This window comes from Panthera leo, chromosome D1, assembly GCF_018350215.1.
Source record: "Panthera leo isolate Ple1 chromosome D1, P.leo_Ple1_pat1.1, whole genome shotgun sequence".
Taxonomy (NCBI): domain Eukaryota; kingdom Metazoa; phylum Chordata; class Mammalia; order Carnivora; family Felidae; genus Panthera; species Panthera leo.
In genome coordinates this window covers 90,011,501-90,039,367 of record NC_056688.1, presented here as the reverse complement: position 1 = coordinate 90,039,367, position 27,867 = coordinate 90,011,501, and the positions used below count along the sequence as shown (strand labels likewise).

Below are 27,867 nucleotides of genomic sequence, written 5' to 3'. Positions count from 1 at the left end.
CCACATTGCAGATACCAGATTGCATCTCTTCCCTAAATATGGTCGCCCTAGATGATATCATTCAGGTGATTCGAAACACTTTATGTGGTGGTTGCTCAAAAATTTACCACTCCAGATCTGATCTCTCCTTCAAGCTTCAGAGGCCTTACTTCCACAGCTTACTAAAAGTCTCTAATTACATACTAGCAAACAATTTACGCCTCAGCAGGTCAAACATGGAACTCCTGATTCTTTCCTTTCCCAACCTGGTCCTCTTTCATTCTTCCCCATCCACTCAGTTGCTCGTCAAAAATATCACAGTCCTGGGGCGCCTGGGTGGTGCAGTCGGTTAAGCGTCTGACTTCAGCCAGGTCACGATCTCGCGGTCCGTGAGTTCGAGCCCCGCGTCAGGCTCTGGGCTGATGGCTCCGAGCCTGGAGCCTGTTTCCGATTCTGTGTCTCCCTCTCTCTCTGCCCCTCCCCCATTCATGCTCTGTCTCTCTCTGTCCCAAAAATAAATAAAAAAGCGTTGAAAAAAAAAATTAAAAAAAAAATATCACAGTCCTTTGTTATCACCAGCTCACACCCAATCAGCAAGTTTTATGACATGGCTGTCTCCCTCTAAAATGTATCCAGAATCTGCCCACTTCTAATCACATCCGCTGCTACCCACCAGTTCAAGTCTGTCTTTCCTGGATGACTGCAATCTTTCTTTTCCCCCTTCCTCTTGTTTCCGTCCTTGTCCTTACTCTTCATAAAGCAGCCAGAGTGATTCCCATACATGACATCATATCCCTTCTCTCCTTATAAATCTCCTTTGCGTGGATTACAAGACCCTGCCTGATCTAGCCCTCACCTGCCTTTCTGTCTTCACTTTTTACCACTCTCCAACTTAGAAGTCTTTTTCCCCCCTCTCACATGTCCTTTAAAAGTGATTTTAAAACTGTACAACCACTACCCTATAATGCCTCCCCTTAGAGATGAACACGAGCCACCTTTGCAGAGGTGGATGAAAATCTTTTGTTTATCTCCTGCAAAGTGCTTGTTACATTGCTTTGACGTTTGCTTCCAGTTAAACAGGGAATTCAAAATAGCTTTCTCATGACAGTGACAGAAAAGAGGATGATGTCATTGGCAGCAGTTTCAGAGAAATGTTTAATATATGGGCTTGACTCCCTCGGACTGGTTGAAGGAGAAGGACCGATGATAAAAGAGGGTTCTAAGTACCTTGGAAACTTCCTTGGCAAGGAGGGTGGAGCTGGGGAGCTATTTAAGAATTCCCGAAGGTCAAGTGATCTAAGCCCATTTGGGGTTTTCTCCTGCTTGGATAGGGAAGCTATAAAAACACACCACCACCACACACACACCAGTTCAGGACTGCGGTGCAAGGAATTCCCAGATGGATACCTATCCAAGCGGCAAAAGAATCCCAGGCGGAGGGCACGAGATCCACAGCTGGCCCTGCCCCGCGCCTGCGCCGAAGCCCGCGCGCCCGTGGAGGACCGCCGCCAGGGGGAGCCCCGCCCCGGCTCGGCCGCTCTGTCCCCGCCCCCGCCCGATCCCCGCCCCTCGCTGTCCAAGGCAAGCAGAGAAGGCGGAAGTAGGGGCGTCCGCGGCTGGGGCTGGGGCTCCGGGCGGCCCGGGGTCGCGGCCGAAGAGGCCTTCGGGTGGAGAGATTGGCGTGCAGGCAGTCTCAGCTCGGAGTGAGGAGTCTTGGCGGAGCGGAGTCGTGCGGCCGGGTGGAGTCGGCGGCCCAGCGGACGGGAGCGGTGAGTCTTTCTCGGACATCTCCTCCCAGTGGCCGCGGCCTCTCTTCCCAGAGGTTGCCGACGCCGCCCCCTCTCCCGTTTCTCACTGGTTGGGGTCGCCGCGCCCTATCCTCTTGCTTCCCCGAGGTTAGGGAGGCCGCCCTTTGTCCCCTCGCTCCCCAGAGGTAGGGGAGGCCGCTCTCTGTCCCCTCGCCGCCCCCTCTCCACTCACCTCTGCTCCCCCTGCTTGTGGGGGCCTCGTCATTCCATCCTCCGACGGGAATCCTGCGCCCCCTTCCTTAGCCCTACCTCTCTGCACCCCGCGTATTCCCCTTCCCAGAAAAGGACATCGCCTCCTGGATTTTCCCGTCCCTCCGAGTTGTTACCAGCTTTTTAAAAAAGGGGGGTGGGGGGACCTTTTAAGTTCCCACCGTTTTCTGTCACTGTCATGGGAAAGCTGTTTTCAGGTTCCCTGTTGAACTCGATAGACATCCCAGGCAGAAAGTAAAAGAAAAAAAAAAAAAAGGTTCAGATGACAGGAATGTTTCCTCCCCCGCCCCTGCATTGGCAGTGGTAGCGATTGTTCCAGACGCGGGGTTGATAAAGCTGTTCCTAGTATTTGGTTTTAGGGGAACTCCAGTTAAGAGCTAGGACTGTCTTGAATGTGAACAGAAAGCACCTAAAGTATGAGCAGCTTGAATGTATAGCCTTGGCGTGTTTCTCCGGAGAACTTGTTACTAATGTCTTGCTACACGGGCGTAGAAACGAGAAAAACTTGTAAAGAAAATCTGAATGTTGGCCTTGTGAACCTGACCACTGCCATATTATCCGCTCCCCTGTGATTACTGGGGAAGATAGAAGAGGTTTTTCTGATTTTGAGGTTGGGGTGGCCTTTTTGTGATTCAAGGAAGGAATGTGTGTGTGTTTCATTCAGGCACTGGTTGCCCTTATCATGAGCAGGGTGTCAGTCTTCATTCATTATATTCTCAGTAGTTCAGAAGTGTAAGGGCGAGGTCTTTGCAGTTTGGGCTACTTTGATTTCAAAAGAAGTTGTTCAAATCCTTGCCTCCAGGAGGAAAATCGTTAGTGCCTAGGAAGGGGAATCCCTCTTGAATTTATATTCAAAATTAAGACGTAACGGTGGACTATTTTGCAACACTTCTTGGTCATTGCAGGACATTTAACAAGTCTTTGCATTTTAGGAATAGATTTTAAAGAGGTGGTGAACAGTTCTGTTTCTGAAGCTAGTAGCAGATTAAACGTACTTGCTCAGTATTTTGCTTTATATCATTTTACTTCATAGGAGTTCTGTATTTCGCCATGAATGAATTTTCCATTGACTTAAAATGGACCGATTCGAGACCTACCATGTTGATTTCTTTATCTTAGAACCTTTCTCCTTAGCACCTGTTGATCTTAGAGGAGCACATTTTTGTGCATCACCATACTACATCTGTCCCTTGCCTAAGATATTTAACAGTATACTCTTTGGATTATAATATATACCCAGATACCATGGATGTAAGCCATGATTTATGACAAGGCCGTTTTCAATATTCACTTTGCAGTAAAAATAAGTGGTTGCATCCCACAATATTTAATTAAGGCAGTGCTTTGTCAAAAGTTCAGAAATAATAGAAGTAAAAATCAGTGAATCACTGAAGTAGTAACTGGTAAAAGTTTATTGTACACACCAAAATACTTCTGCAAACTAGGAGCAGCCAAACCAAAACATGGAATGAGGCCCAGGATATTGTTATAAAGCAGCTTACATAGTGAGAAGGCCATGACTGTGTATTCCTAACGGTAATTGGTTATAATATTAGAATTTTTTTTAATGCTAGGGAATTGGTCAGTGGATGCTTCGTATGAATGTTGGGAAACAATTCAAGTATTACCTGTAACTTACTAGCAAGTTACTTAACCCTTTTATGCTCCATAGTTTCCACTTTGATAAAATGGGGACAATAAAATTATTAAATAAAATTACTGTATAGAGCTGCACATAATTAATAACTCATTCTTTCAGGCACAGTTCAAGGGCCTTGCACATATAATGCATTTAATCCGCAGTAATTCTGAGGTGGATTCTGTTATTATCCCCATTTATAGATGAGGAAACTGAAGCATAGAATGTTACCTAACTTGTTCAGGTCATACATCAAATGATGGAGAAGAGAGTGAAACCCAGATCGTTAAATTCCAGTACCTAAGCTTCTCATCACTTCACACACTCTCTAGCCAGAACAGTGCCTCCTCCTTTGTAGATCTTTTTGAGAAGAAGAAAAAGGTATCTGTAGTCGTAAAAAGATGCAGGATTACTGTCTTAACCCAGTGTTTGGCATAGTGGCAGCCAGGATTTTCATAGGAGAATGAAGCAGGCAGGGGGATAATTGTCTACCATATTGACTAGAGGCTTACAGTAGTTTCTAGAACTATAGCATATGTTAGCGGTTTCCCTCAGGTGTAATTATCTACAACAGAGACTTGGTTACATAGGCTGTGAGTTGCTTTTAGACATTAGCTTACACTTCATAAATACTATAATGGTTTAGAATTTAAAGGTTTCCCACCTACCCGTGAAAGCAATAGTTTTCCTTAGGCAGATGAAACCTCACGTGTTTTTCCAGTCATTGATAATGAGACACAGTCACTTGATCTGACTGAAGGCAGAAGGACATACACGTATATATTTTTAATTCCATTCTTTCTACGTAATAGAAATCCCCACACTGAATATTTAGAAATACTTGGAGAATTTTAAGTCTAGAAGAAACCAAGATCCAAATTGTTAGGTTGCCCCAAATCATGCATCTAGTAGGGCAGGTGATCACTTGATTCCTTGTTTAGTGCTCTTCCTTGCAGTGCTTGCTGGTCACACCATGCTCTTCGGTTTAGGATACTTGAAGGAACTTCCGTAGCATAATTCAGTTCTTCAGTAGATGCTTAATGAATACCAATTATGTGAAAGATCGTAAGTACTGAGGATATAGAAATTCTTGACTTCAGTGACAGGAAACAGACATATAAGCAGATAATTATGATAGAGCTAAGCTTTACAGTTGAGGTGCTTCTCTTCCGTTAACCTCGTATTCTCTCTTTCTCCTAGATCATGGACCCCTTAGCTCATTATAAAATCATAGTCATGGGGCGCCTGGGTGGCTCCGTTGGTTAAGCGTCTGGCTTTGGCTCAGGTCACGATCTCATGGTTTGTGGGTTCGAGCCCCACATCGGGCTCTGTGCTGACAGCTCGGAGCCTGGAGCCTGCTTCGGATTCTGTGTCTCCCTCTCTCTGTGCCCCTCCCCTGCTCGCACTCTGTCTTTCTCAAAAATATAAAAAATATTTTAAAAATAAGAATCGTAGTCATGAAGCAAAACTCAAAGAACTTTGAAAGTCTTCTGTGAATAACGTTAACATAGCTAATGCATATCAACCGAAAGGTGAAGTGTACAGGTAGGCTATGACATACGTGTGTGCCTGTGTGCACGTGTTAATGCATTCTTTTCTCACTGTTCCTACAGAGCGGTTGATAATCACGTTACTATGAGTCTGCTAAACTGTGAAAACAGCTGCGGATCCAGCCAGTCTGAGAGTGACTGCTGTGCCGCCATGGCCAGCTCCTGTAGCGCTGCGGCGAAAGATGACAGTGTGAGTGGAACCGCCAGCACGGGGAACCTCTCCAGCTCTTTCATGGAAGAGACCCAGGGGTATGACGTGGAGTTTGACCCGCCCCTGGAGAGCAAGTATGAGTGCCCCATCTGCCTGATGGCTCTCCGGGAGGCAGTGCAGACACCGTGCGGCCACAGGTTCTGCAGAGCTTGCATCATCAAATCAATAAGGTACGTAAGTGTCAGAGCCGTGTCCTGTAACGGAGCCAAGCACAGACAACATTATCACCTAGAACACAGGCCCTTCTGGGGCTAGTCTTACACATAACAAGTTACTTAGGGAAAAGAACACTGGACAGCAAGTGGAGAAATTTAGATTCTTATTCCAGTTTCTGCTGCGGTGGGAAAAGTAACTGCTGTCTTGTCCCCTCCTGACCCTCAGGTAAATAAACAGGTAAATCAGCTACTTCTACTTAAAACCCTTCTGTTGCACACTAGGAGGTGAGTCCCTATGCTCTAAGAAAATAATATACAATAAATGTACCTTAGGGGCACCTGGCTGGCTCAGTTGGAATGTGCAACTCTCAGTCTTGGGGTTGTGGGTTTGAGCCCCACATTGGGTGTAGGGATTACTTAAAAATAAAAGCTTATAAAAAAAATAAATGTACCTTAAATGATGATGCTACTAGAATCTGAAAGTCTCAATCATACAAGGAATGCTACTCTTAAGTGATCAGTTATTTTAGTAGCCATGTAAAATTGTGTTACCTGGTGCCTATAGACAACTGTAAAATCACCAATATTTTTATTTTTTATTTTTTTAAGTTTCTATTTATTTATTTGAAAGAGAGAGAGAGCAAGCACGAGCAGGTGCGGGAGGGAGGGAGGGAGGGAAGGAGGGAGGGAGGGAGGGAAGGAGGGAGGGAGAGAATCCCAAGCATGCTATGCATTGTCAGTGCAGAGCCAGACATGGGGCTCGAACTCACAAATCTCAAGTGAGATCGTGACCTTAGCCCAAATCCAGGGTCAGACGCTTAACAGACTGGGAGATTCAGGCACCCATAAAATGACCACTAGTTTTAAGGAAGTATTAGTTGATGGCTGTACCTTCATAATACACCTAAAATCGAACTCCTTCTCATTGCCTCCACTGCTATTGCCAGCTGAATCACCATCAGCCATCACAGGCCTCTTGCTTCTACCCTTGCCTTCTTCCAGACTGTTCTAAATAAAACCTGGTAAAATAAGTAGGATGATGTCATCTTTGCTAAGAATATGGCATCAGGTCATCTGGGATGATAGGCTCAGTCCATTTGCTGACTGCCTCTCTGCTACGCTCCCCTTCCTTCCACCAGTTCATTCTGCTATTTCTTGGACATGCCAAGTGTGCTCTTGCCCTGGGGAGTTGGCTTTAACTGTTCTCTCTGCTTGGAGCCCTCTTACTTCAGCTGCCTGCTTAGCTGACCCTTCCCTTCCTCCAGTGTGGCTCACCTCTCACCTTCTCATAGGTACCCTGGCGACCCTATTCATACCACAGCATGCCTACCTTCCTCCACACTCCCAATGTCCCTTACCTACTTTTCTTTTTTCCTTAGCAATTTCCATCCTCTGAAATACCAGACAATTTGTTTGTTGTCTGCTGGTTTAACTGGAAGAAAGCTCCGAGCAGAGGTTGAGATCTGTTTTATTTCTTGATATTTTCTAAGTACCAAGAACAATGGCTGACACACAGTAGGTACTCAGTAAAACATGAGTAAATCATGGTTGCTTTAACCGAATGAAGGTGTATGGGATTTCCACAGGTGATTCAAGTTCATCTCCTGAGAAATAGATACATTTTACTATAATTCAGAAGTAGATGGGAATATTTCTGGGTGACTAAGGAGTTCTATTCAGAGCAAAAATATTGGAAGAAGTGGGGGTATTTTATGTTCTTCAGTAAATATCTAGTTATATTGGTAAAATCATTCTTAAGCTGACTATTCCCTAGTCTTCAAGTTTTTCTCTTTCAACTTTTAAATTAACTTTTCTATAAAACTTGAATTTTGGATAACTACATCCATATTTGGGACTTGGCTTAATTTAAGTTAGAAGGGAACATGTGGCTTGTATCACTTTTTGAAAAAGATGTGTCACCCATTATTGGATTGCTAAGGTCTGTCTAGGGCAGGTTTTCTTATCCTCCTCACTTTCTGTTCTGGGCCAGAGAACTTTTTGTCATGGGAAGTTATTGTAGGATGATTTAGCAGCATGCCCAGCCTCTGCTCATAGATGCTGTGGTATCTCCGTCCTCCCTAGCTCTGAGACCCAGAGTGTCTCCAGATATTGCCAAATGTCCCATAGAGGACAGAATTGTCCTGGTTGAAACCACTGGTTTAGAATATACACGATAATGATGTTAAAGGCTCAATTTTTTGTTGTTGTTTATTATGATTCTTATCTATATTGTATGTAGGTAACAAAAATGGATTGTTGATTTTCCTATAGGTAGAAATGTATAGTATTTTACCAAGTGTCATGCATCCCAGGAAGGTAACGAATCTTTAGCAGTTTTTTAATAGCAAAATATTCTTGCAAGTAGTGGGACAGTGGTCTGAAAAGGAAGTAAAACCCACAAAAGGAAGTCTGAGCCTTTTTTTTGTTTCTCTCTCCCTCTAAGTTAGAAATGACCACTTAGCTTTAACTCTAAAATTCTTAAAGGAACAGCTCTGAAACTTTTCATCTGTTATGGTCATTCAAGGAATCAAAATACATCTCAATCCAATTCCATTTCCATTTGGAGTGATTGCTAATGCTGTGGACAGTGGTTTCCAGTTTACTGTGTAAGATTGTTCTTATTTTCTTTTAGTCATCCATCACTTAGGTTTGGGGCACCTATTTCTTTCTTTCTTTCTTTTTTTTTTAATGTTTTTATTTAATTTTGAGAGAGAGCATGTGCGCAGGAGCAGGGGAGGGGTGGAGAGAGAGGGGGCAAGGGATCTGAAGCAGGCTCTGTGATGGCAGCAGACAGCCCAATGTGGTGCTCAAATTCACAAACCATGAGATCATGACCTGAGCCAAAGTCAGACTCTCAACCAACTGAGCCACCCAGGTGCCCCTGAGCATCTATTTCTATGCTTGTCAGAAAGTATTTGATAATGTAGTAACAGTATGCATTTTGAGACAGGCTCCATAAAGACCATGCTTCTCACCTTTACTGCTTCTAAGACATTTGACAGCAGACCCCATTTTTTAGCAGTTTTTTTACCTGCCAAAGCAATTAGTACTATCGGTTTATACATAGGAGCTGCTCAACAAATTGTCGAGTGATTGTCTAGCCTCCCCAACCTGCCACATTTTGTCAGTTAAAGGTTGAGACGTCTCAAAAAGTTAAAAGGGAGTGACAGACGACCAAGCTTCCTGGGGATGGCTTTTCCATCATAAGATCGAATAAACCACTGGGAATCAGGACATAGAGGTTGTCTAACTTGTACCTTAAACATAAAGGAAAGCTTCTGTTGCCTGTGAGCCAGAATATTGTAAGGATTGTTCAGAGTAAATCTAAAAATGTGGTCTGGTAGGGGTACTGCTAATTGGTTTAACTTTTACTTGTAACCAAGCAACACATTGTAGACATGTTAGCACGTGAGCAGCACATCGAGCTCTGTCTCACTGGTACCCAGTACGGCTGCCGACAGAACAGAAACCTGCCAGACTGCCAAAATTCCCACCCTGAACTCTCATTTCAGCTCATGCCAGTCAAAATAAGATTTCATTCGAGTATTTTTTCTCATTTTTTACTTAAAATCTATCCCCAAATCTAAAATCCCATAGTTTTTGATAGGTAATCAAAATGGTGCTAGTTGTATTCATTTCAGTGAAGAACAACTGTTGAACTGTCCACCGAAAGACAGTTTATTTTGGTGATATGCAATATACGGTGTTAAATTATTTTCCATAGGAAATAGTAAGTGGAGAATTTGTATGTGGCAAATGAAAGTTTGTGGGGTTTATTTTTTTTTAGTTCTTTTAAATTTATTCAAGTTGTTAACATAAATTTTGTGTTTTCTAACATTAACATTTGTTTAAATCTAATAAATGTATGTATCTTACTTGTTTTCTTTTAGGGATGCAGGTCACAAATGTCCAGTTGACAATGAAATACTGCTGGAAAATCAACTATTTCCTGACAATTTTGCAAAACGAGAGATTCTTTCTCTGATGGTGAAATGTCCAAATGAAGGTTGTTTGCACAAGATGGAACTGAGGCATCTTGAGGTATTAAAAATTATTTTCTAGCAGTTAGCATATATGCAAGGCAGTTCCTAGAGAATAGGCACTTTGCTGTGTCCCATCTGTGCCTAGCATATAGTGATTGGTTAATAAATTTTTGCTTATTATCCCGATTCTTTCATAATTGAATATAAATATAATTAGAAACCATAAATTTTTAACGATCTTTTTTTAAAATTTAGTTAATTTTTAAAATGTACATCCAAGTTAGCTAGCATATAGTGTGACAATGATTTCAGGAGTAGATTCCTTAATGCCCCTTACCCGTTTAGCCCATCCCCCTCCCACAGCCCCTCCAGTAACTGTCTGTTCTCCATATTTAACAGTCTCTTATGTTTGGTCTCCCTCCCTGTTTTTATATTATTTTTCCTTCCCTTCCCTTATGTTCATCTGTTTTGTATCGTAAAGGCACCATATGAGTGAAGTCATATGATAGTTGTTTTTCTTTGACTAATTTTGCTTAGCATAATACCCTCTAGTTCCATCCACGTAGTTGCAAATGGCAAGATTTCATTCTTTTTGATTGCCGAGTAATACTCCATTGTATATACACCACATCATCTTTATCCATTCATCCATTGATGGACATTTGGGCTTCTTCCATACTTTGGCTATTGTTGATAGTGCTGCTATAAACATTGGGGTGCATGTACCCCTTTGAAACAGCACACCTGTATCCCTTGGATAAGTGCTTAGTAACGCAGTTGCTGGGTCATAGGGTAGTTCTATTTTTAATTTTTTGAGGAACCTCCATACTGTTTTCCAGAGTGGCTGCACCAGCTTGCATTCCCACCAGCAGTGCAAGAGATCTTCTTTCTCCACATCCTCACCAACATATGTTGTTGCCCAAGTTGTTAATATTAGCCATTCTGACAGGTGTGAGGCAGTATCTCATGGTTTTGATTTGTATTTCCCTGATGATGAGTGATGTATTTCCCTGATGATGAGCATTTTTTCACGTGTCGGTTGGCTATCTGGATGTCTTCTTTGGAGAAGTGTCTATTCATGTCTTTTGCCCATTTCTTCACTGGATTATTTGTTTTTTGGGTGTTGAGTTTGATAAGTTCTTTATAGATTTTGGATACTAACCCTTTATCTGATACGTCGTTTGCAAATATCTTCTCCCATTCCATCGGTTGCCTTTTAGTTTTGCTGATTGTTTCCTTCACTGTGGAGAAGCTTTTTATTTTGATGAGGTCCCAGTAGTTCATTTTTGCTTTTGTTTCCCTTGCCTCTGGAGACGTGTTGAGTAAGAAGTTGCTGCAGCCAAGATCAAAGAGGTTTTTGCCTGCTTTCTCCTCAAGGATTTGGATGGCTTCCTGTCTTACATTGAGGTCTTTCATCCATTTTGAGTCTGTTTTTGTGTACGGTGTAAGAAAGTGGTCCAGGTTCATTGTTCTGCATGTCGCTGTCCAGTTTTCCCAGCACCACTTGCTGAAGAGACTGTCTTTATTCCATTGGATATTCTTTCCTGCTTTGTCAAAGATTGATTGGCCATACGTTTGTGTGTCCATTTCTGGGTTCTCTATTCTGTTCCATTGATCTGAGTGTCTGTTTTTGTGCCAGTACCGTATTGTCTTGATGATTACAGCTTTGTAAAACAACTTGAAGTCATCTTTTTTTTTTTTTTTTTAATGTTTATTTATTTTGAGAGAGAGAGAGACTGATCATGCACGCATGAGCAGGGGAGGGTCAGAGAGAGAGGGGGAGAGAGAATCCCAGGCAGGCTTACCACTGTCAGCGCAGAGCCCTATGTGGGGCTTGATCCCACAACAATGAGAGCATGACCTGAGCCAAAATCAAGAGTCAGGCGCACAACTGACTAAGCCACCCAGGTGCCCCAAAACCATAAATTTCTTATTCCATTTCCTGTGGCTTTGCCCCGGTGATAATAAGAAAGTCAGGGGTGCTTGGGTGGCTCAGTTGGTTAAGCATCTGACTCTTGGTTTCGGTTCATGTCATGATCTCGCAGTTTCATGGGTTTGAGCCCCATGTCAGGCTCTCTCCCTCTTTCTGCTCCTCCTCCACTTTGCACTGTCTCTGTCTCTCTCAAAATAAATAAACTTAAAAAAAAAATCTAGGATAATCTTATTAAAAGAAAAATCAGTATTCTACTACAAGTTTTTTAGGTGAACATTATCTGCAGTAAAACTGAGGAGCATAACAATTTTTTTATTTAATTTTTTTAAATGTTTATTTTTGAGAGAGAGAGAGGGAGAGAGAGACTGTGAGCAGGGGCAGGGTAGAGAGAGGAAGGAGACAATCCTAAGCAGGCTCCAGACTGTGAGCTCAGCACAGAGCCCGTCGCGGGGCTCGAACCCACAAACCGATCGTGACGTGAGCCGAAGTCAGACACTCAACCAACTGAGCCACCCAGGTGCCCCAACACATATTAATATATTAACTTGTATTTGAAATGCACATATAATCACCAACATACAAAGTATGTCTTGGGGCACATGGGTGGCTCAGTGAGTTAAACGTTGGACTTCAGCTCAGATCATGATCTCTCAGTTTGTGGGTTCGGGCCCCGTGTCGGGCTCAGGAAACTGAAATCAGAACCTGAGCCAAGATTAAGAGATGGGCACTTAACCCACTGAGCTTCGAAGGTGACCCAAAAGCATTTGTTTTTAAATTAAATAAGTCAGTTCTTAGCTTAGTTATTTTATTTATTTTTTTTTTTAAATTTTTTTTTTTTTAAGTTTATTTATTTTTGAGACAGAGACAGAGCATGAACGGGGGAGGGGCAGAGAGAGAGGGAGACACAGAATCAGAAGCAGGCTCCAGGCTCTGAGCTGTCAGCCCAGAGCCCGACGCGGGGCTCGAACCCACGGACCGTGCGATCGTGACCTGAGCCGAAGTCGGACGCTTAACTGACTGAGCCACCCAGGCGCCCCCTTAGCTTAGTTATTTTATAAGAAATTAAATATTGTTTATGTTCTATTTGAGATTAAGTGTTTAAAACATATTTGTAACTTGCCCCCCCCCCCCCATAATTAGTTCCTTTTGAAGGAATGGTCCTTTTGACACAATATTCAATTGATCATCAGAAAATCTGACTTCTTTCCCTAATTGGATAGTTTTATTCAAGTTCAAGTTGCCTAATTGGATCCTTTTTGTTCAGGTTCAATTGTGAACTTGAGAATTCACATTCTTTGTATAAATAATTCACAACCGTTATTTTTAAATTCTTTAAGGCCTTTATATGGTGTGTGTTAAAGCAGTCTCGGTAGCCATTTCTTTTTTTTTTTTTTTTTTTTTTTTTTAATTTTTTTTTTAACGTTTATTTATTTTTGAGACAGAGAGAGACAGAGCATGAACGGGGGAGGGTCAGAGAGAGGGAGACACAGAATCTGAAACAGGCTCCAGGCTCTGAGCTGTCAGCACAGAGCCCGACGCGGGGCTCGAACTCACGGACCGCGAGATCCTGACCTGAGCCGAAGTCGGCCGCCCAACCGACTGAGCCACCCAGGTGCCCCTCGGTAGCCATTTCTATAAAAGAGAACAGTACATTTTTGGAAGAGATTATTTTAGGAAATTTCAAAAGATTGGCAAATATTAATCAATTATTTCTTTCTTATTATAGGATCACCAAGCACATTGTGAATTTGCTCTTATGAATTGTCCTCAGTGCCAGCGTCCCTTCCAAAAATGCCAACTTAACATTCACATTCTCAAGGAGTGTCCAAGGAGACAGGTTTCTTGTGTAAACTGTGCTGCATTGATGGCATTTGAAGATAAAGAGGCACGTACCAGCTTGGATTTGTTAATTTCTCTACTGCTTAAAAAAAATTTTTAATGTACATTTGAGGGTAAGAGATGAAGATGTTACTCCGAATCCGGGTCTCTGTGATCATTTGTGGGAAGCTTGATGTTTAAGAAAGAAGGTTCAGTAAACCAGTTAAGTAAGTGTAGGGTTTATACTTGTATATCTTTCTTAGAAAACATTGTTTATACGACGTAACCACTATAGTAGATCTGTGAGTAACACAAGCTTCTAGGAAAGACTTGCTAATCTACTTTCCTATGTGATATGTTTTTTTTTTTTTTTTTTTTTTTTTTTTTTTTTTTTTAAATTTTTTTTTTCCAACGTTTATTTATTTGTGGGACAGAGAGAGACAGAGCATGAACGGGGGAGGGACAGAGAGAGAGGGAGACACAGAATCGGAAAACGGCTCCAGGCTCTGAGCCATCAGCCCAGAGCCTGACGCGGGGCTCGAACTCACGGACCGTGAGATCGTGACCTGGCTGAAGTCGGACGCTTAACCGACTGCGCCACCCAGGCGCCCCAATGTGATATGTTTTTTTAATGACCAGTCTTGGATTAGAGACAAACAAGTAGAATGATTACTTTATCAGACTCACACTTTTCACTTTGAAAAGAATGGGTTGTTAAAACCTTTAGGGAGAATAAATTAAATTCCACAAAGTGTATTCCTTTGGTGATAATTCATCGAGTTGTACACATGTAATGAATTCACTTTTCTGTACATGTTGCACTCCAATTAAAATGTGTATCTTTAAAAAGAAACTTCATGGTGCTTGACCACACCGTAACCATAGAACAGTTTTCCATTCAGAAACTGAGATGTGGAGAGGTTAAGTAATTTTATGTTAGTGTAGTCAGTGGCAAAGCTAGCACTGAGATCCTAGAACTGGATCCCTGTCTTATGTCTTTACTGAAATAACCAACTTCTAATTTATGTCTTTTTTTATAACTAATAAGATACTTCTTTAAACTTTATTTCTTATAAATTCATCTTGGTAATTTTTCCTACTTTCTTAGAAGATCAAGCATATTCATTAGGTTGATGAAATACTAAAAAAAGTCTGCTAACTTGCTAAAAATGTAGAAAGGTTTGAGGCATAATGAGAGCAAATTGATGTCTCTCTAAACTTAAGTAAATTAAATGGACTTAAACTGGAAGTTTGATGATTTCTCGGCATATCGACTGAACAAATCTATTGTATTCTGGAACACAGAGCTCTCCGTCTGGAGCACATGAGAACCTGGGCACTAAAGCCTCTTGCCCTAATAATATTTGTCATCTTTTACCCTTCTTGAAAAGAGTTTTACCTAAGTCATCATGCGGCTATTTGAAATTTTTGGAAGGGGGACTTTGGAGACTCCTGGTATTGGTAAATTTTGTCCAAACTAGTCATAGATGCTGTGCCTCGGTTCAAAAGTGGTGTAGAAGATTCTCTTATGTGTACTCACACTCTGTTAAAGAGCTGGAAGGCAAGATGGATCTCTCATTACTCCACTGGCAGAGGGAGGGCAAATAACCTTTGTATATCATTCTTACATTTTTGTTTTGCACAAACTGAGGTCCTTAGTTTGTTTATAGTGAAAGAACTACTTTTTATAAAAATAGACTGTTCTTACTTTTTCAGATTTTCTCATGCTTTTTACATATTTTTTTAATAAAATTTAGATCCACGACCAGAACTGTCCTTTGGCAAATGTCATCTGTGAATACTGCAATACCATGCTCATCAGAGAACAGGTATAATGATTCCCTTTCCTACATTAATATTTCCATCAGATGAAGTAAACAAGTTAGGTTTTCAATTAAAAATTTAAATCAGTAAAGCACAATGAATATAGGTTGAAGAAGTATTAAAACTGAAAAAATTTTCACGTAAACTAATATAGTACTTTCAGAAAGAACAAAATATTCAGCTGTAAGTACTTAAAATTCCTGTCATTAACATAATACCCATGTTTATGTGTTTTCTTAAAAATTCCCACCAAACCCAGGTACTTGTAAGGTAAAAATGAAAAAATCTCCATGTAAAGAAAGAAAACTCTTTGAGAAATACATATTTGCACGCTGTGAAATAAGGATCTTGGGTCTGCAGAGACCAGCCGAAAGAGTGAGAGAACAGTGAAATAGAAGAAAGCAAACCTGGTCAGTAGCAGAGCACTACTTGTAGCTGTAGGCCCTGAGAAACGTTGGGACATTTTGAGATTTCCAGGATTGGTAGCGCCTCTGTCATTTGTGCTGTAGGTCACTAATGGGCATCATCAGAAGTAGTAGTTATAGTAGAACGCTGTACATTTGTATTAATAGAGAAAGGAAAATTCCATCTGAGTACTATCTTTTGACATTTGGAGAGTTTACCCACAAAATATGAATATTAGTCACTAAATATTTACACACCCATGAAATCTGCAAACCCAAAGATCATAATTGATTACCTTACTAAGTAGCAGCAAGCAAACCAAGTTTAGTCAGTTGACTAAACTTTTCCATTTGTTTTTTAACAGTCTTTTAGTTTCTTTCCCAACAGAGCCTTAATTTGAAGGTGTTAAACTTCTTTTTGCTTATGAAGTCTCACCTCCTTAGTTTTTGTTTTCTCTGTTTTAATATTTAATATGTATCACATATTAAACCCAGTAAAAATAAAACAATGTAGGAAAAAACTCTAGGTTAAGAGAGAAAACCTAGGTTTTGATTTTGGCTGTGCCACTAACCTGCCCACTGATCTCTGACAAAGTTGACCTTCTAGATCAGGAATCAGCAAACCAACACACCAGCCAGTCTGGCCTGCTGCTCGTTTTTGCAAATACATTTTATTGGAACACAGCCATGCCCGTGTGTCTGTGCGTTGTATATGGCTAGTGTACCACAGTGGTAAGTTGAGTTGAGTACTTGGGACAGAAACCATAAGGCCCACAACGCTGAAAATATTTATTATGCGTCTCATTGCACAACATTTTGTAGACTGCTGTCCTAGACTATACAACATGAAGAATTGGAGTAAGTGGTCTCAAAGGTCATTTCTGATTGAAGTATCTATGAGGAGAGCCAAACTAAATTTCTAAACGGAATTTGGTACCACTGTCAAAGAACATGATTTTGCATAATGGGTGTCACCTTGAAGAATGTGTTTTAGAGTCCCCAAGTCAAAGGCTGTGACTTTCTTTAGAACTGTTATTAATGTGCTTTAAAATACCTTCTAACATCTGCATCTTCCCATGGTAATCAAGGCATGCCCTGGTTAAAAAAAAGTAAGAGGACATATGAGACAGTCATGAGGGAAATAATGGGTGCAGCCAGTGGTGTCAGTGCATGGTCCCTATTAACTGGTCCATGCAGTTAACTGGTCCCTATTAAATGGCCTGGACCACAGCAGTCCTTGAGTTTGCAGTTGTAGTTGACGTCAGAAGATGTTTTTTCTCTGAAGTGTCCCTAGAGGGTGTTAGTTTCCCAGCAATAGAAACAAACTCGTTATCTGGAATTTTGAGCGATTCGGGGGGATGGTATGAGATATTGCTGTTTCCTTTCTCTGTGACTTTGGAAGTAAATACTAATCTTTGTGGGCTACACGCTTTCTGTTGTAACCACTCAGCTCTGCATTATGCAAAAGCATCCATAGACAATACATGATTTTGTTTAGATGAAATGTAAATCTTTATTTCAAATGTGATCTCATCAAACTAGAACATGATATGCAAGGAAAACCATTTTTTAACCTTTGTTTTGATTTTCAGATGCCTAATCATTACGACCTGGACTGTCCTACAGCCCCAATTCCATGCACATTCAGTACTTTTGGTTGCCATGTAAAGGTAAAGCTTGTTTTTTCTTCTTTAATTATTGAATACCGATGAAGAAAATTCTGTTACATAGTGGATTTGAGAGTACCAGTGGACAGGGAGATGACTGGCATGTACTGTTGTATGAGTTTGGAGCTCCAAACAGAAACTGGGACTCAGAATATTGATGGGATGCCTGATGATGATGGAAGGTGCGACTGAGATCATAGAGTGAGTGTGTACAGGAAAGAGAAGCAGACCGTCATAGGAGTCGTGAACAAACCGTATTAGAAATTGGGAGGAGATGGTATGGTTATGTTCTCCAAAAAATTAGTTTCAAGACTAATGATCAGTTGTGTCATGGTTGAGATCGATGATTATTGTAAGTCATTCTTTCTGGAGAGTACAACTATGTTTTTGCTTTTCCATTATACTTTTTTTGTCTGACTTTTTTACAATAAGCATGCATTTAGTAATTTTAAGAATAAAAAGAAGAGAGCCGCCTGGGTGGCTCAGTCAGTTAAGCCTTCGACTCTTGGTTTCAGCTCAGATCACGATCTCGTGGTTTCGTGAGTTCAAGTCCAGCGTCAGGCTCTGTGCTAGCAGCACGGAGCCTGCTTGGGATTCTCTCTCTCCGTCTCTCTGCCCCTCCCCACTCGCACTTCTCTGTCTCTCTCAAAATAAATAAACTTTAAAAAAAAGAAAAAGAGGAAATGATATATGCCGTGATTACATTTCGTGAGAGGATTCTGTATGTGTGTGTAGACAAAAAGACTTAAAGGAAATGTATCAAAATGTTAATGGTAGTTAGGTGAGATAATAGGGAACTTTCATCTTGGTCGTCTATATTTTGTTTTTCTATAATATACACAAATTGCTTTTATAATAAAAGTTACCATAAGTATTTTTTCATGAAACAGGATGTTCTTGACGACCTAAGAAGAGTGTGGAGACACGGAAGATTATACTTTGCAGTAGATTTATAAAATAAATGACTTGGGGACAGCGCAGACGGACTGCTCTTGGTCGTAAAAGAAAGAGGGAGAAAATGGTATTAGCTAAAGAGAGACGTGAGATCAATAGAGAGGTGTGCCTTTTTTTCAGTAGGAAAGACTAATTGGAGGGAAGGGTCAGGGGGAGAGAATGAAGATAAAGGAAAAGGGGGATGACTGAGCAAAACCTCTGAGGTGTTGAAAATGCGAGTGCCAGCAAGAGCCCAGGTGAAGCATTAATGTTGGACAAGCAGAGCGTCGTCTCTGAGTCAGATGAATGGGTATGGATCCTGATACTTCCGTAGGTGGGAGGGAGGTTTATCTTGAGTGAAAGGTGAGAGTATTTGGCACATAGCCTCACTTTTCCAGTGGATGAAAAGATAAGATCGTCTCACTAGATCAAGAATTTGTTGAAGAAGATGGTAGGGGACTGAGGGAAGTGATGACATTACTTGAAAACCTTTTATTTGGCTTGGCTAGGTCCCTTCCTAGTCCTCACAGTATCTAGTCCCAACCTAAGGCTTGTGCTTGGTTTTTAGATGCAGAGGAATCACTTGGCACGCCACCTGCAAGAGAATACCCAGTCGCACATGAGAATGTTGGCCCAGGCTGTTCAGAGTTTAAGCCTTGCGTTACCTCCTGTACCTCAGTGTGATATGCCTCCATACGATTCTTCCTCTGCGTCCCGGGTTTCCACTGGGTGTCACCCAGAGGTCCAGAATTTCCAAGAAACCATTCAGCAGTTAGAGGGTCGCCTTGTAAGACAAGACCATCAAATCCGAGAGCTAATTGCTAAAATGGAAACTCAGAGCATGTACGTAAGTGAGCTCAAACAAACGATTCGAACCCTTGAGGACAAAGTTGTTGAAATAGAAGCACAGCAGTGCAATGGGATTTACATCTGGAAGATTGGCAACTTTGGGATGCATTTGAAATCTCAAGAAGAGGAGAAACCTGTTGTCATTCATAGCCCTGGATTCTACACAGGCAAACCCGGGTACAAACTGTGCATGCGCCTGCACCTTCAGTTACCGTCGGCTCAGCGCTGTGCTAATTACATATCCCTCTTTGTGCACACAATGCAAGGAGAGTATGACAGCCACCTCCCTTGGCCCTTCCAAGGTACAATCCGCCTTACAATTCTTGATCAGTCTGAGGCACCTATAAGGCAAAACCATGAAGAGATCATGGATGCCAAACCAGAGCTGCTTGCCTTCCAGAGACCCACAATCCCACGGAACCCAAAAGGTTTTGGCTATGTGACTTTTATGCATCTGGAAGCCCTGAGACAGAGAACCTTCATTAAGGACGATACTTTATTAGTGCGCTGTGAGGTCTCTACCCGCTTTGACATGGGTAGTCTCCGGAGGGAGGGTTTTCAGCCACGAAGTACTGATTCAGGGATGTAGCATCCCTGCATGTGTTTAAAAAAAAAAAAAAAGCCGTCTGGAGAAAGCCATCTTTCCTTGCCTTGTTCTCAATAATATGCAAACAAAAAAAGAAGTGGAAAGACATTGTACCCAGCAGTGAATGTTATTACTGAGGTCACTTACCGCTTCTTCCCGTTACAGATCTCGGAAGTGGTTTTTCCCTTGGAACCTACATGTTCCACAGTTTCACAAAGACTGGAGTGCCTGTGGCATATTGCAGCGGCTGTCTGTCTGTCTGTCTGTCAGTCAGTATACCTCTTTGTTGCACTTCATGGGCTTTTTTTGCTCCAGTGTGTTTTATTGTCAAAGACCCCAGGGTTGGAGTAGTAAAGCTCAAACCTTTTAATAATAATGGACGTTCCTTAAAACTTCAGCTTATTTTTATATTATATGTAATATATTAAATTTGAGAATCACTACTGCCTCGTGCTGGTGCCAGCGAGAATTATTACTCTGGAGCTGAGTTCTCATTTATTTGACCTTCTGTAGATTTCAGAGGATTTTAACCTTAATCCTTGGAAAGTTTAAGTTCTCATTTACTCCGTTTCCCCCCCATCCCCGGGGTGCGACTAAGGATATTCAGAAACTAGTTTAAACCCCAGGTATAACCTTACCTAGTTAGTGCGAACACGTCTGTTGAATAATTCTTATTTGTTTCATTCTACCTGGCTTGCATATTTCCTTGAGGCTACATGTAGCATCTTCTCTAGAGTTTCGAATGCTGAGGACCATATGGATACCAACTGCCCAGTGTTATGCCATAAATCCCTTTTTCCTGTTCACTGCAGATTGAATTCCACAGCCTTACGTATGTTCTCTGCTACTCATGGCTTATACAACAAGGAGATGCACACATACAATCACCAACATACAAAATATGTCATGGGGTGCCTGGGTGGCTCAGTCGGTTGGGCGTCCGACTTCAGCCCAGGTCATGATCTCACAGTTCATGGGTTCGAGCCCTGCGTTGGGCTCTGTGCTGACAGCTCAGAGCCTGAAGCCTGTTTCAGATTCTGTGTCTCCCTGTCTCTCTCAGCCCCTCCCCCACTTGCACTCTCTCTGTCTCTCTCAAATATAAACATTAAAAAAAATGTTTTTTTTTTAAATGTATCAACTAGTCAACCAACATGGCATCTCCTGGTGGTGGCAGAAGCAATCTGAGCCAGAAATTTTCAGCTCTTTTGAACACTCTCTGGGAGTTAGTTAAATGGAACAAAACTGATTTAGCAGAATTTCTTAATACCTGGGAGATCCTTGGAGATACCTGAGAGGTCATCAAACCAGGGTGGGAAATCCTGGTGGTTCTATCAGGACTTAGCATGAGTAGGTTCTTTAGTCCAGCAGTATATACCTGAGGAGAGTCATGTGGAATGTATCAGAGTGGCTAAGTGTTCCTAATAGAGATGGTTTTTAGGCCATTTGTTGGTTAAGGCCTATAGGTATAAATATGGTGAAATCTCATTCTCAGGGAGTCCCACAGCTAGTCCAGGCTCTTAGAAGACTCTCAGAGGACCCACACACTCTGCTGTTTACAAGATTGTTTAATGCTGTCTGGTCATGAGAGACGGTACTTTTGTTTAGAGAAGCCAAATCCGAGCATTCAAGATCAGCCTTAATTTCAAGAGAAAGCCAAGAGACCTTGTCTGTGGAGCAGAATGGTTTCGGTTCCAGGCTGACCCAGCAAGTGTCATTGTGGCCTTTCCCCTTACCTGTCTGTCTGCCCCTCTCCCCCCACGTTTAGACTTCCTCTCTGATGGGTTCATGTTCTAGAGTAAAAACAAAGCTCATGCAGGGATCCTGTTCCCCAGAGTTACCAACCGTACCACCTGCTCTTCACCGGTTCCCAGTTTGCTTCCTTGAAGTCTGTGTCCCTCAGCCGCCATGCCTTCCATCTAGCTCCCAGGAAGCGCTGCGGCACCACCATCTAGGTTCGAAACCCTGCACCGCTGCCCTTCTTGTGACTTTTTCAGTGAATAACTGTTGAGTTCCATTTAAGAAGTAAATGGTAGTTACTTTCATTACATAGAAAAAGCCTGAAGGAAATATACTGAACTATTTTTGAGGACTTATTTTTTTCTTTGTGCTTTCTTCATATGTTTTACATTTTCTACTGCAAACATAACTTTTTTTTTTTTTAATTTTTTTTTTCATATTTATTTATTTTTGAGACAGAGAGAGACAGAGCATGAACAGGGGAGAGTCAGAGAGAGAGGGAGACACAGAACCCGAAACAGGCTCCAGGCTCCGAGCTGTCAGCACAGAGCCCGACGCGGGGCTCGAACCCACGGACCGTGAGATCATGACCTGAGCCGAAGTCGGACGCCTAACCGACTGAGCCACCCAGGCGCCCCTGCAAACGTAACTTTTATCAGAGGGGGGAAAAAAGGGGTTGCCACAAAACATTCAACCCTACCAAAAAAGGAAATGCTATTTAAAAGCTTCCTGGTCAAATTTCTATTAAAAGCATGGCTGTGCTTTAGGTTCTGAGGCCAGTCATTTCCTGCTTTGGTTATGTTATTTTTTTTCCTACTAACTACTTAATCCAAACAAAAACAGTTTTTGCCTGATTTCAACTTCTAGCTTCAGGTTTCTCATCTGTAAAATGAGTTGGTTTAGATGTTTCTAAGGTCCATTCCAGCCATAAAATTCTGTTTTAAGAAATGAAGTTGTAACCAGCAGAGTGTTGATAATACTTACTAAAGAGTTTTGCCAGTAGGAAATGGCCTAACCTTATTTTTTGCTGACATAATATTCTACTTCAAATGTAGTGTCCATCAGCTGGGTCTCCTCTTAATTCAAATAAGCAATTTTTTTTTTTTTTAACCCGCAAACATTTTGTAAGAAACCAGGCACTTATTTTATACTGGCCATTCATTGTGAATATAGAATAAAAGTAATGGTCAAACTGTCATTCTAAATAGAAACTTTTGTTAAGATTTCAACTCAGAATCAAGCGTGGGTTTTCAAATCCGCCCCACTCACACGTGCTGGTTTCACTCAATTGGCTTACCCAGTGTTTGCCCCATGTATTTTTATTTTACTGACCTTTTAAACATGTTTATCTTCTGACATCATCTTGAACTTAGCGAAATTGTTTCCTTTTTTCCCAGAGGTGTCCAAGCCAGTGTTGGATGAAACTTGTTGCAAGTCATATATTTTGCTGCAGGAAAACAAGTCAGGATGTCGACTGGTATTTTGGTAGTTTTTACCGACCCTCAGCCCTTGCAGCAATGGCGGTTTCTGGCTATGCTACAGTGGGATGCAACTTTTATTGTGGGGATGAATAAAGTGAAGTAGAATGAAAGGCAAGTTTTGTTCCTCTAATACATAGAGATGTTGGATGATACCTGGCAGTTTCTGTGACAGGTGTAAAATGATGTTCTCCATTACTGTTTCTGTACCAGTAAGTCTTAGATGAGGTAAGCAGGAAGAGGTGAGGAATTATGCATCCAGTTAGATTACATTCTCCATAAAGAGGAACAGTTATCCAGGGAACTGTCAATTCTCTGGTGACCAGAAAACACTTTTAATTAGTAGAGAGGTTTTTCTAACTTAAGACTTTAAAGCAATGTTCTTTACTTGTTACTCCTCATTTTTTTGGCTTGCCTCGATTAAGTTACACTCATCATTTTATACAAAACACCATTAGGTGTTTTTTGTGATGCCTAGCTCTACAACGCCTAAGCAGCGCAGTGCCTTAAATGAAAAATGGACAATAGTCATTTGTATATTTCTTTTGGAATACATTTTTCTCTAAATTTCCCAGATTCGCATGATAAGCTTATAGTTAGCTTCACAGTTGATACCATTGCCATCTATGGAATGGGGTCAACACTTCCAGATTCCCAGTATCCAGAAAGAGGATTTGATGAAACCTGGTTAGATGGATCTCTACAGATTGTAATATTCAATTCCAGCCTTCACTTACAGTCATGCACTTGCAAGGAGAGAACTACTGGTTTCTCTAAATGTCACCTAAGCCTTTAATGCTTTAAAGCTTTTTCCTCCCCCCAGATTGTTACTATAAATTTATAAGATACTAAAAAACAATGCCAGATGGGGCATACATTTTGTAGAATGAGGAGATGTGGTGCTCTTTTTTTCTCTCTCAAAGTGCTTTCTCAGCAGGACACTAGCCCCGCCTTGAGGACAAGAGGGAAGGAGAGGCGGACTCTTCTGCTCCTTCAAGGCTTGCCGCTGAAACAGCCCTCCTGGAAGGTCAGCAAAGCACACTGCGTTGCTGCTGCCCAGTGGGGTTTCTGGAAGAGAGCACCTGCAGGAGATTCCCTGCCCCTGCTGACCGATGGCATCCGCCCAGTGCTCCTGCCCATGGACTTCAGGGTCCAAGCTAAAGTGCCAACGGGGAAGAGGAAGTACGGATTCCTGTGTTACAAGAGAGAAATGCCGCCGGTCTTAGAAGCCCATAATGACTTACTCCAGTCCTCAGGAGAGTGTAAACATTGAGGGACAGGGACACTGTCCCGTTCACCACCGAAGTGGTGAGCGCCACTGCACAGCGCCTGGCACAAAGTACACGCTCACAGACTTTTAGTAAGGAGCAGCTAACGAAAATTCTGGTTCACGCTGGCCGATTTCTGGTAGTTTATTTGTCACATGTAAGTCTTGGGTGGAAGTGTATAGACGGGGTTTTTTTTGTGTTTTTTTTGTTGTTGTTTTTTGGTTTGTTTGCTTTTTACCTCCGCACTTCATGATATTTTTCAAACGTTCAAAAATGTTGAGTGAATTGTACAGTGAACAACCACCACCTAGCCTCTACGAGTAACATTTTGGAACATTTGCTTTCTTACTTAGTGTTAATTTTAATGAGACTTCCTCAAGTTTGGTTTCTCTTTAAAAATCTAAGATAATTAGCCTCTACCGAGTCATCTTAAACTCTTTGAGGAAACGTGTGATATGTGAGCTGTAGCTAGAATTGTAGTCCTCGCTTTCAGCTCGTCTTCAACTTGGAAATTTATTATGCTGAATTTTAATCTTATTTATTTTGCCTGAAGGGATCCTTTTTATAATGGATTTATGTGAAAGTCCTCGATCAATTGTGCAGAATATTCTGATGTTATTTTCGCACTTGATAAATTATCCACTTAATTTCTCTGGTGAGAATGTAATTTGGGGCCCATTTTGCTTATACAGGGTTCCAGGATTATGTTCCCAGAGGGCTTGAGGAGGCAGTGTAATTTAGCTTATATACCAGTAAATTAGGAGTGAAGAGACTTCGGTGTTACTGCTGACTGACCACGGGCAAATCTGTTCTCTTTGTCTCGGTGTCTGTTTAGGTACCTGTAAAGAGGAGGATAAAATTTGAAATTTGGATATTATTAAGTAATGGGTAACATTTATTAATGCTTGGATCTGTTCAGAAAGATGCTTTATGAGCCCGGGAGGCTCTTCTAAGTGTGTAACTGTATGATAAGCTATGGGATGAAAGCTGACTTGAAAATGAAAGCATGGGCCGTGGTCAGAGTATCTTATCAAAAAGCCTGCTGTTGCTCAGAATTTACTATTGCTGTGGAATTTGTGAGCAGTTTTGCTAATCCACCTGGACTCAAAATAATGTGCTTTGTGAGAGGGAGTGAAGCAAAGGTGGCAGGGGGAGGCTAATCACAGAAAGACCGAAAATCAGTGTTGAGCAGGACGTACGGAAGGGCGTGCGTTGAAGGCATTACCAAGATTCACTGCCACACGCCCTCCACTAACCCCCCCTTCAACCACCCCCATCACCATGCACAACACAGACAGCAAGCCCTGCTGCTGCCCCGGCTCAGCCTCTGGTGATCTCCGTCAGGATGGCGGGGGTGGCCGAGCGATAAGCAGGGTCTCTACTCCATTGGTAGATAAGCGTGACCTGTTCTTTCCAGCCCAAGGTTATGCATATAGATTCACATGTATCTCACAGAGGCACTTGGAGATTTTACAGTAGATCATGTATTATTAGTAGTGGTTACAAGAGTATCACCAAAACAGAGTTTCTGGAATGGCACCTTCACTGAATATTAACTTAGAAGAAAACATGCCAGGAGGCGCCTGGGTGGCTCAGTCGGTTAAGCATCTAACTTTGGCTCAGGTCATGATCTTGCAGTTCCTGAGTTCGAGACCCGTGTTGGGCTCCGTGCTGACATCTCAGAGCGTGGAGCCTGCTTCAGATTCTGTGTTTCCCTCTCTCTCTGCCCCTCCCCTGCTTGCACTCAAAAATAAATAAACATTAAAAAAAATTTTTTGTAAAGAAGAAAACATGCCAGACTGACCTGCCTACCTGCTCCCACCTGTTGTGGATATTGTCAGCCTATATATAGCACCAACATCTTTACCAAAGGAGTACTCTTAATTAAAGTGAAATACATATATTAAAATATAACTGGTATTCTGGGTGTTTGTTTTAATAAAATAACTATACTGCTTGGATTTTTGCTTTTATCTTTGTTTTATTTTGGAGACGGTAACTCGCTATATTGGGAGGGAAGAATGATCCCAGGCGCTAGTTTACACATGAAATACAATTAAGGCTCCTCCAGGAAATGGTAAATGAGGATTCATTCTAGCGCTCCATTTAGGCTGTGGTTTTCTTCCTAGGGCTTTTAAAACTGCATTTTGCAAAATAAGGCTAGGCCCAAAGAGAAAACTTTCCTACAACCATCTTAGGCCCAGTGAGAAAACCAGGTAAATAGAAAATATGAAACCAATTCCAGGCTGTGGCTGTCCCCAGCCACCCCCTTGCTGGCAGACTGTCCAGACATGGTTTTAAGTGATAGTTGCCTCTATCATATGCCAAAACAGCATTTTCAGGAAGCTTCCTGTGGGTCAGTCCTTGTCTTTTCTAAAGGAGGCTCAATTTCCCCAAGTGGGATATGAAAGCTGGTAAAGCATGCACGTGCTTCACAAAATGCCGCCTTCATTTTTAAAGTTCCAAAAGTGAAATCCTTGTATTAATCCCAGAATAAGCCATAAAAAATTTTTTTTAAACATTTCACCTCTAATTTGGGTTAGCTTCTTGACACTTACTTCTAGTCCATTCTTGTAGATGTGCTGTTACACTTGTCATATTTTTAAAATTAATTTTTGCATGGCGACCAACAGGAACCAGGATTACTTTATAAAGTGACAATTGTAATCTTTTCAGGAAATGATGCATAATCGCAATAATTTTTGCTTGGTCTGGGTGGGGATTTGCACATTTTAATATAAAAGCGAGTCAGCAAGTCTGAGCTTCACAGAATTTATACTTCTGGCAGCTAAATAATAAAACCTTGCTGAGATGGTTTTGAAATCCTAAAAAATAATCCTCATCATTATCCCAGACTTTCTCCTGGCCGCTCCACCCTGACTGGCAGAGGTTGATTTAGAAAAAAAACAAAAAACAAAAAAAACCAACTCTTTGTGGGAAGGTCTGGCGCGGTAATCCCAGCTCTGTTTCCCTCTGTCCAGTCCTCGAAGTGTCTAGATGCAAAGCCCCATCAGCAGTGCTTAAGGAAGCTGAAGCTAACTAGTCATTCCCTTTAGAATAGTTTGGGGCTTGAATGTAAAGTTTATTTCAAACCTAATCTGATACTCTTTTGGAGCCTTTGTGAAAAAAGAAAGCAGATTTTCTGGGTACAACTAGGGTCAGTGTTTTGCAACGGTTTTTGTTGTGTGTTTTTGTTTGCTTTTTGTTTTTGTTGTTTTGGCTCATGAACCACAGTAAATGATGTAGATATATAGATAGATAAAAGATAAATAATAGAGGTAAGATGAATAAATAATATGTACCCTGACTAAACTGTGACAAAAGGTATTTGAAACACTTGCTTTTATGCCATCTGATGCGTTCTGATATTTTCTGTTCTTTTTTAAATGTAGCCCCAGAACCCAGATGAGTTCATCAGAATGCAACTTGTCTTTTGAGTCAAGATCTGAGGATTTAAAATAGCCCAGATTGGAGGCCAAATTCACATGCATTCCATCTCTCTCCACCTAGTAGGGTGCTACCTGTTTGAATACAGGGGGGCTGGAGGGAGGGTGAAAAGAGGAGAGGCAGATTGCTTCCTGCTATGTCAGAGTTACTGGCAACCATTAAGTGTCTCCTTCATCAGACTATGAGCGAGCCTTCAAGGGAAGGGCCAGCCCTTCTAATCTCTGATATGATCCTGGCCCTCTCAAAAGAGAGTCTGTCTCCTACGGATCTCAAATGAACACAAGTTAAATTTTTAATTTAATTTTAAATGAGGGAACCAGGTGGACGTTATAACTAGCAGAATCCAAAGAACAGACACAGTCCAGGAATATTTAAATGAATGTCCAAA

At 41.6% G+C, this 27,867-nt stretch overlaps 1 protein-coding gene across 1 annotated transcript; it reads left to right on the top strand.

The window, feature by feature from the left end:
- The first annotated feature begins 1,570 nt into the window (after positions 1–1,570).
- TRAF6 (TNF receptor associated factor 6) lies at positions 1,571–20,498 on the top strand. The gene is made up of 7 exons (XM_042905631.1): positions 1,571–1,748; positions 5,250–5,567; positions 9,443–9,593; positions 13,195–13,353; positions 15,044–15,115; positions 17,107–17,184; positions 18,683–20,498. Exons 2-7 carry the CDS (start codon positions 5,272–5,274, stop codon positions 19,550–19,552), a joined length of 1,626 nt encoding a protein of 541 aa, XP_042761565.1. The 5' UTR covers positions 1,571–1,748; positions 5,250–5,271; the 3' UTR covers positions 19,553–20,498.
- Positions 20,499–27,867: the final 7,369 nt, after the last annotated feature.

Coding starts and splice junctions, on each gene's coding strand:
- TRAF6 (XM_042905631.1), top strand. CDS start 5,272: ATGAGTCTGCTAAACTGTGAAAACAGCTGCGGATCCAGCCAGTCTGAG. Junction 9,594..13,194: donor TGGAACTGAGGCATCTTGAG/GTATTAAAAATT, acceptor TTCTTATTATAG/GATCACCAAGCACATTGTGA. Junction 13,354..15,043: donor TGGCATTTGAAGATAAAGAG/GCACGTACCAGC, acceptor AATAAAATTTAG/ATCCACGACCAGAACTGTCC.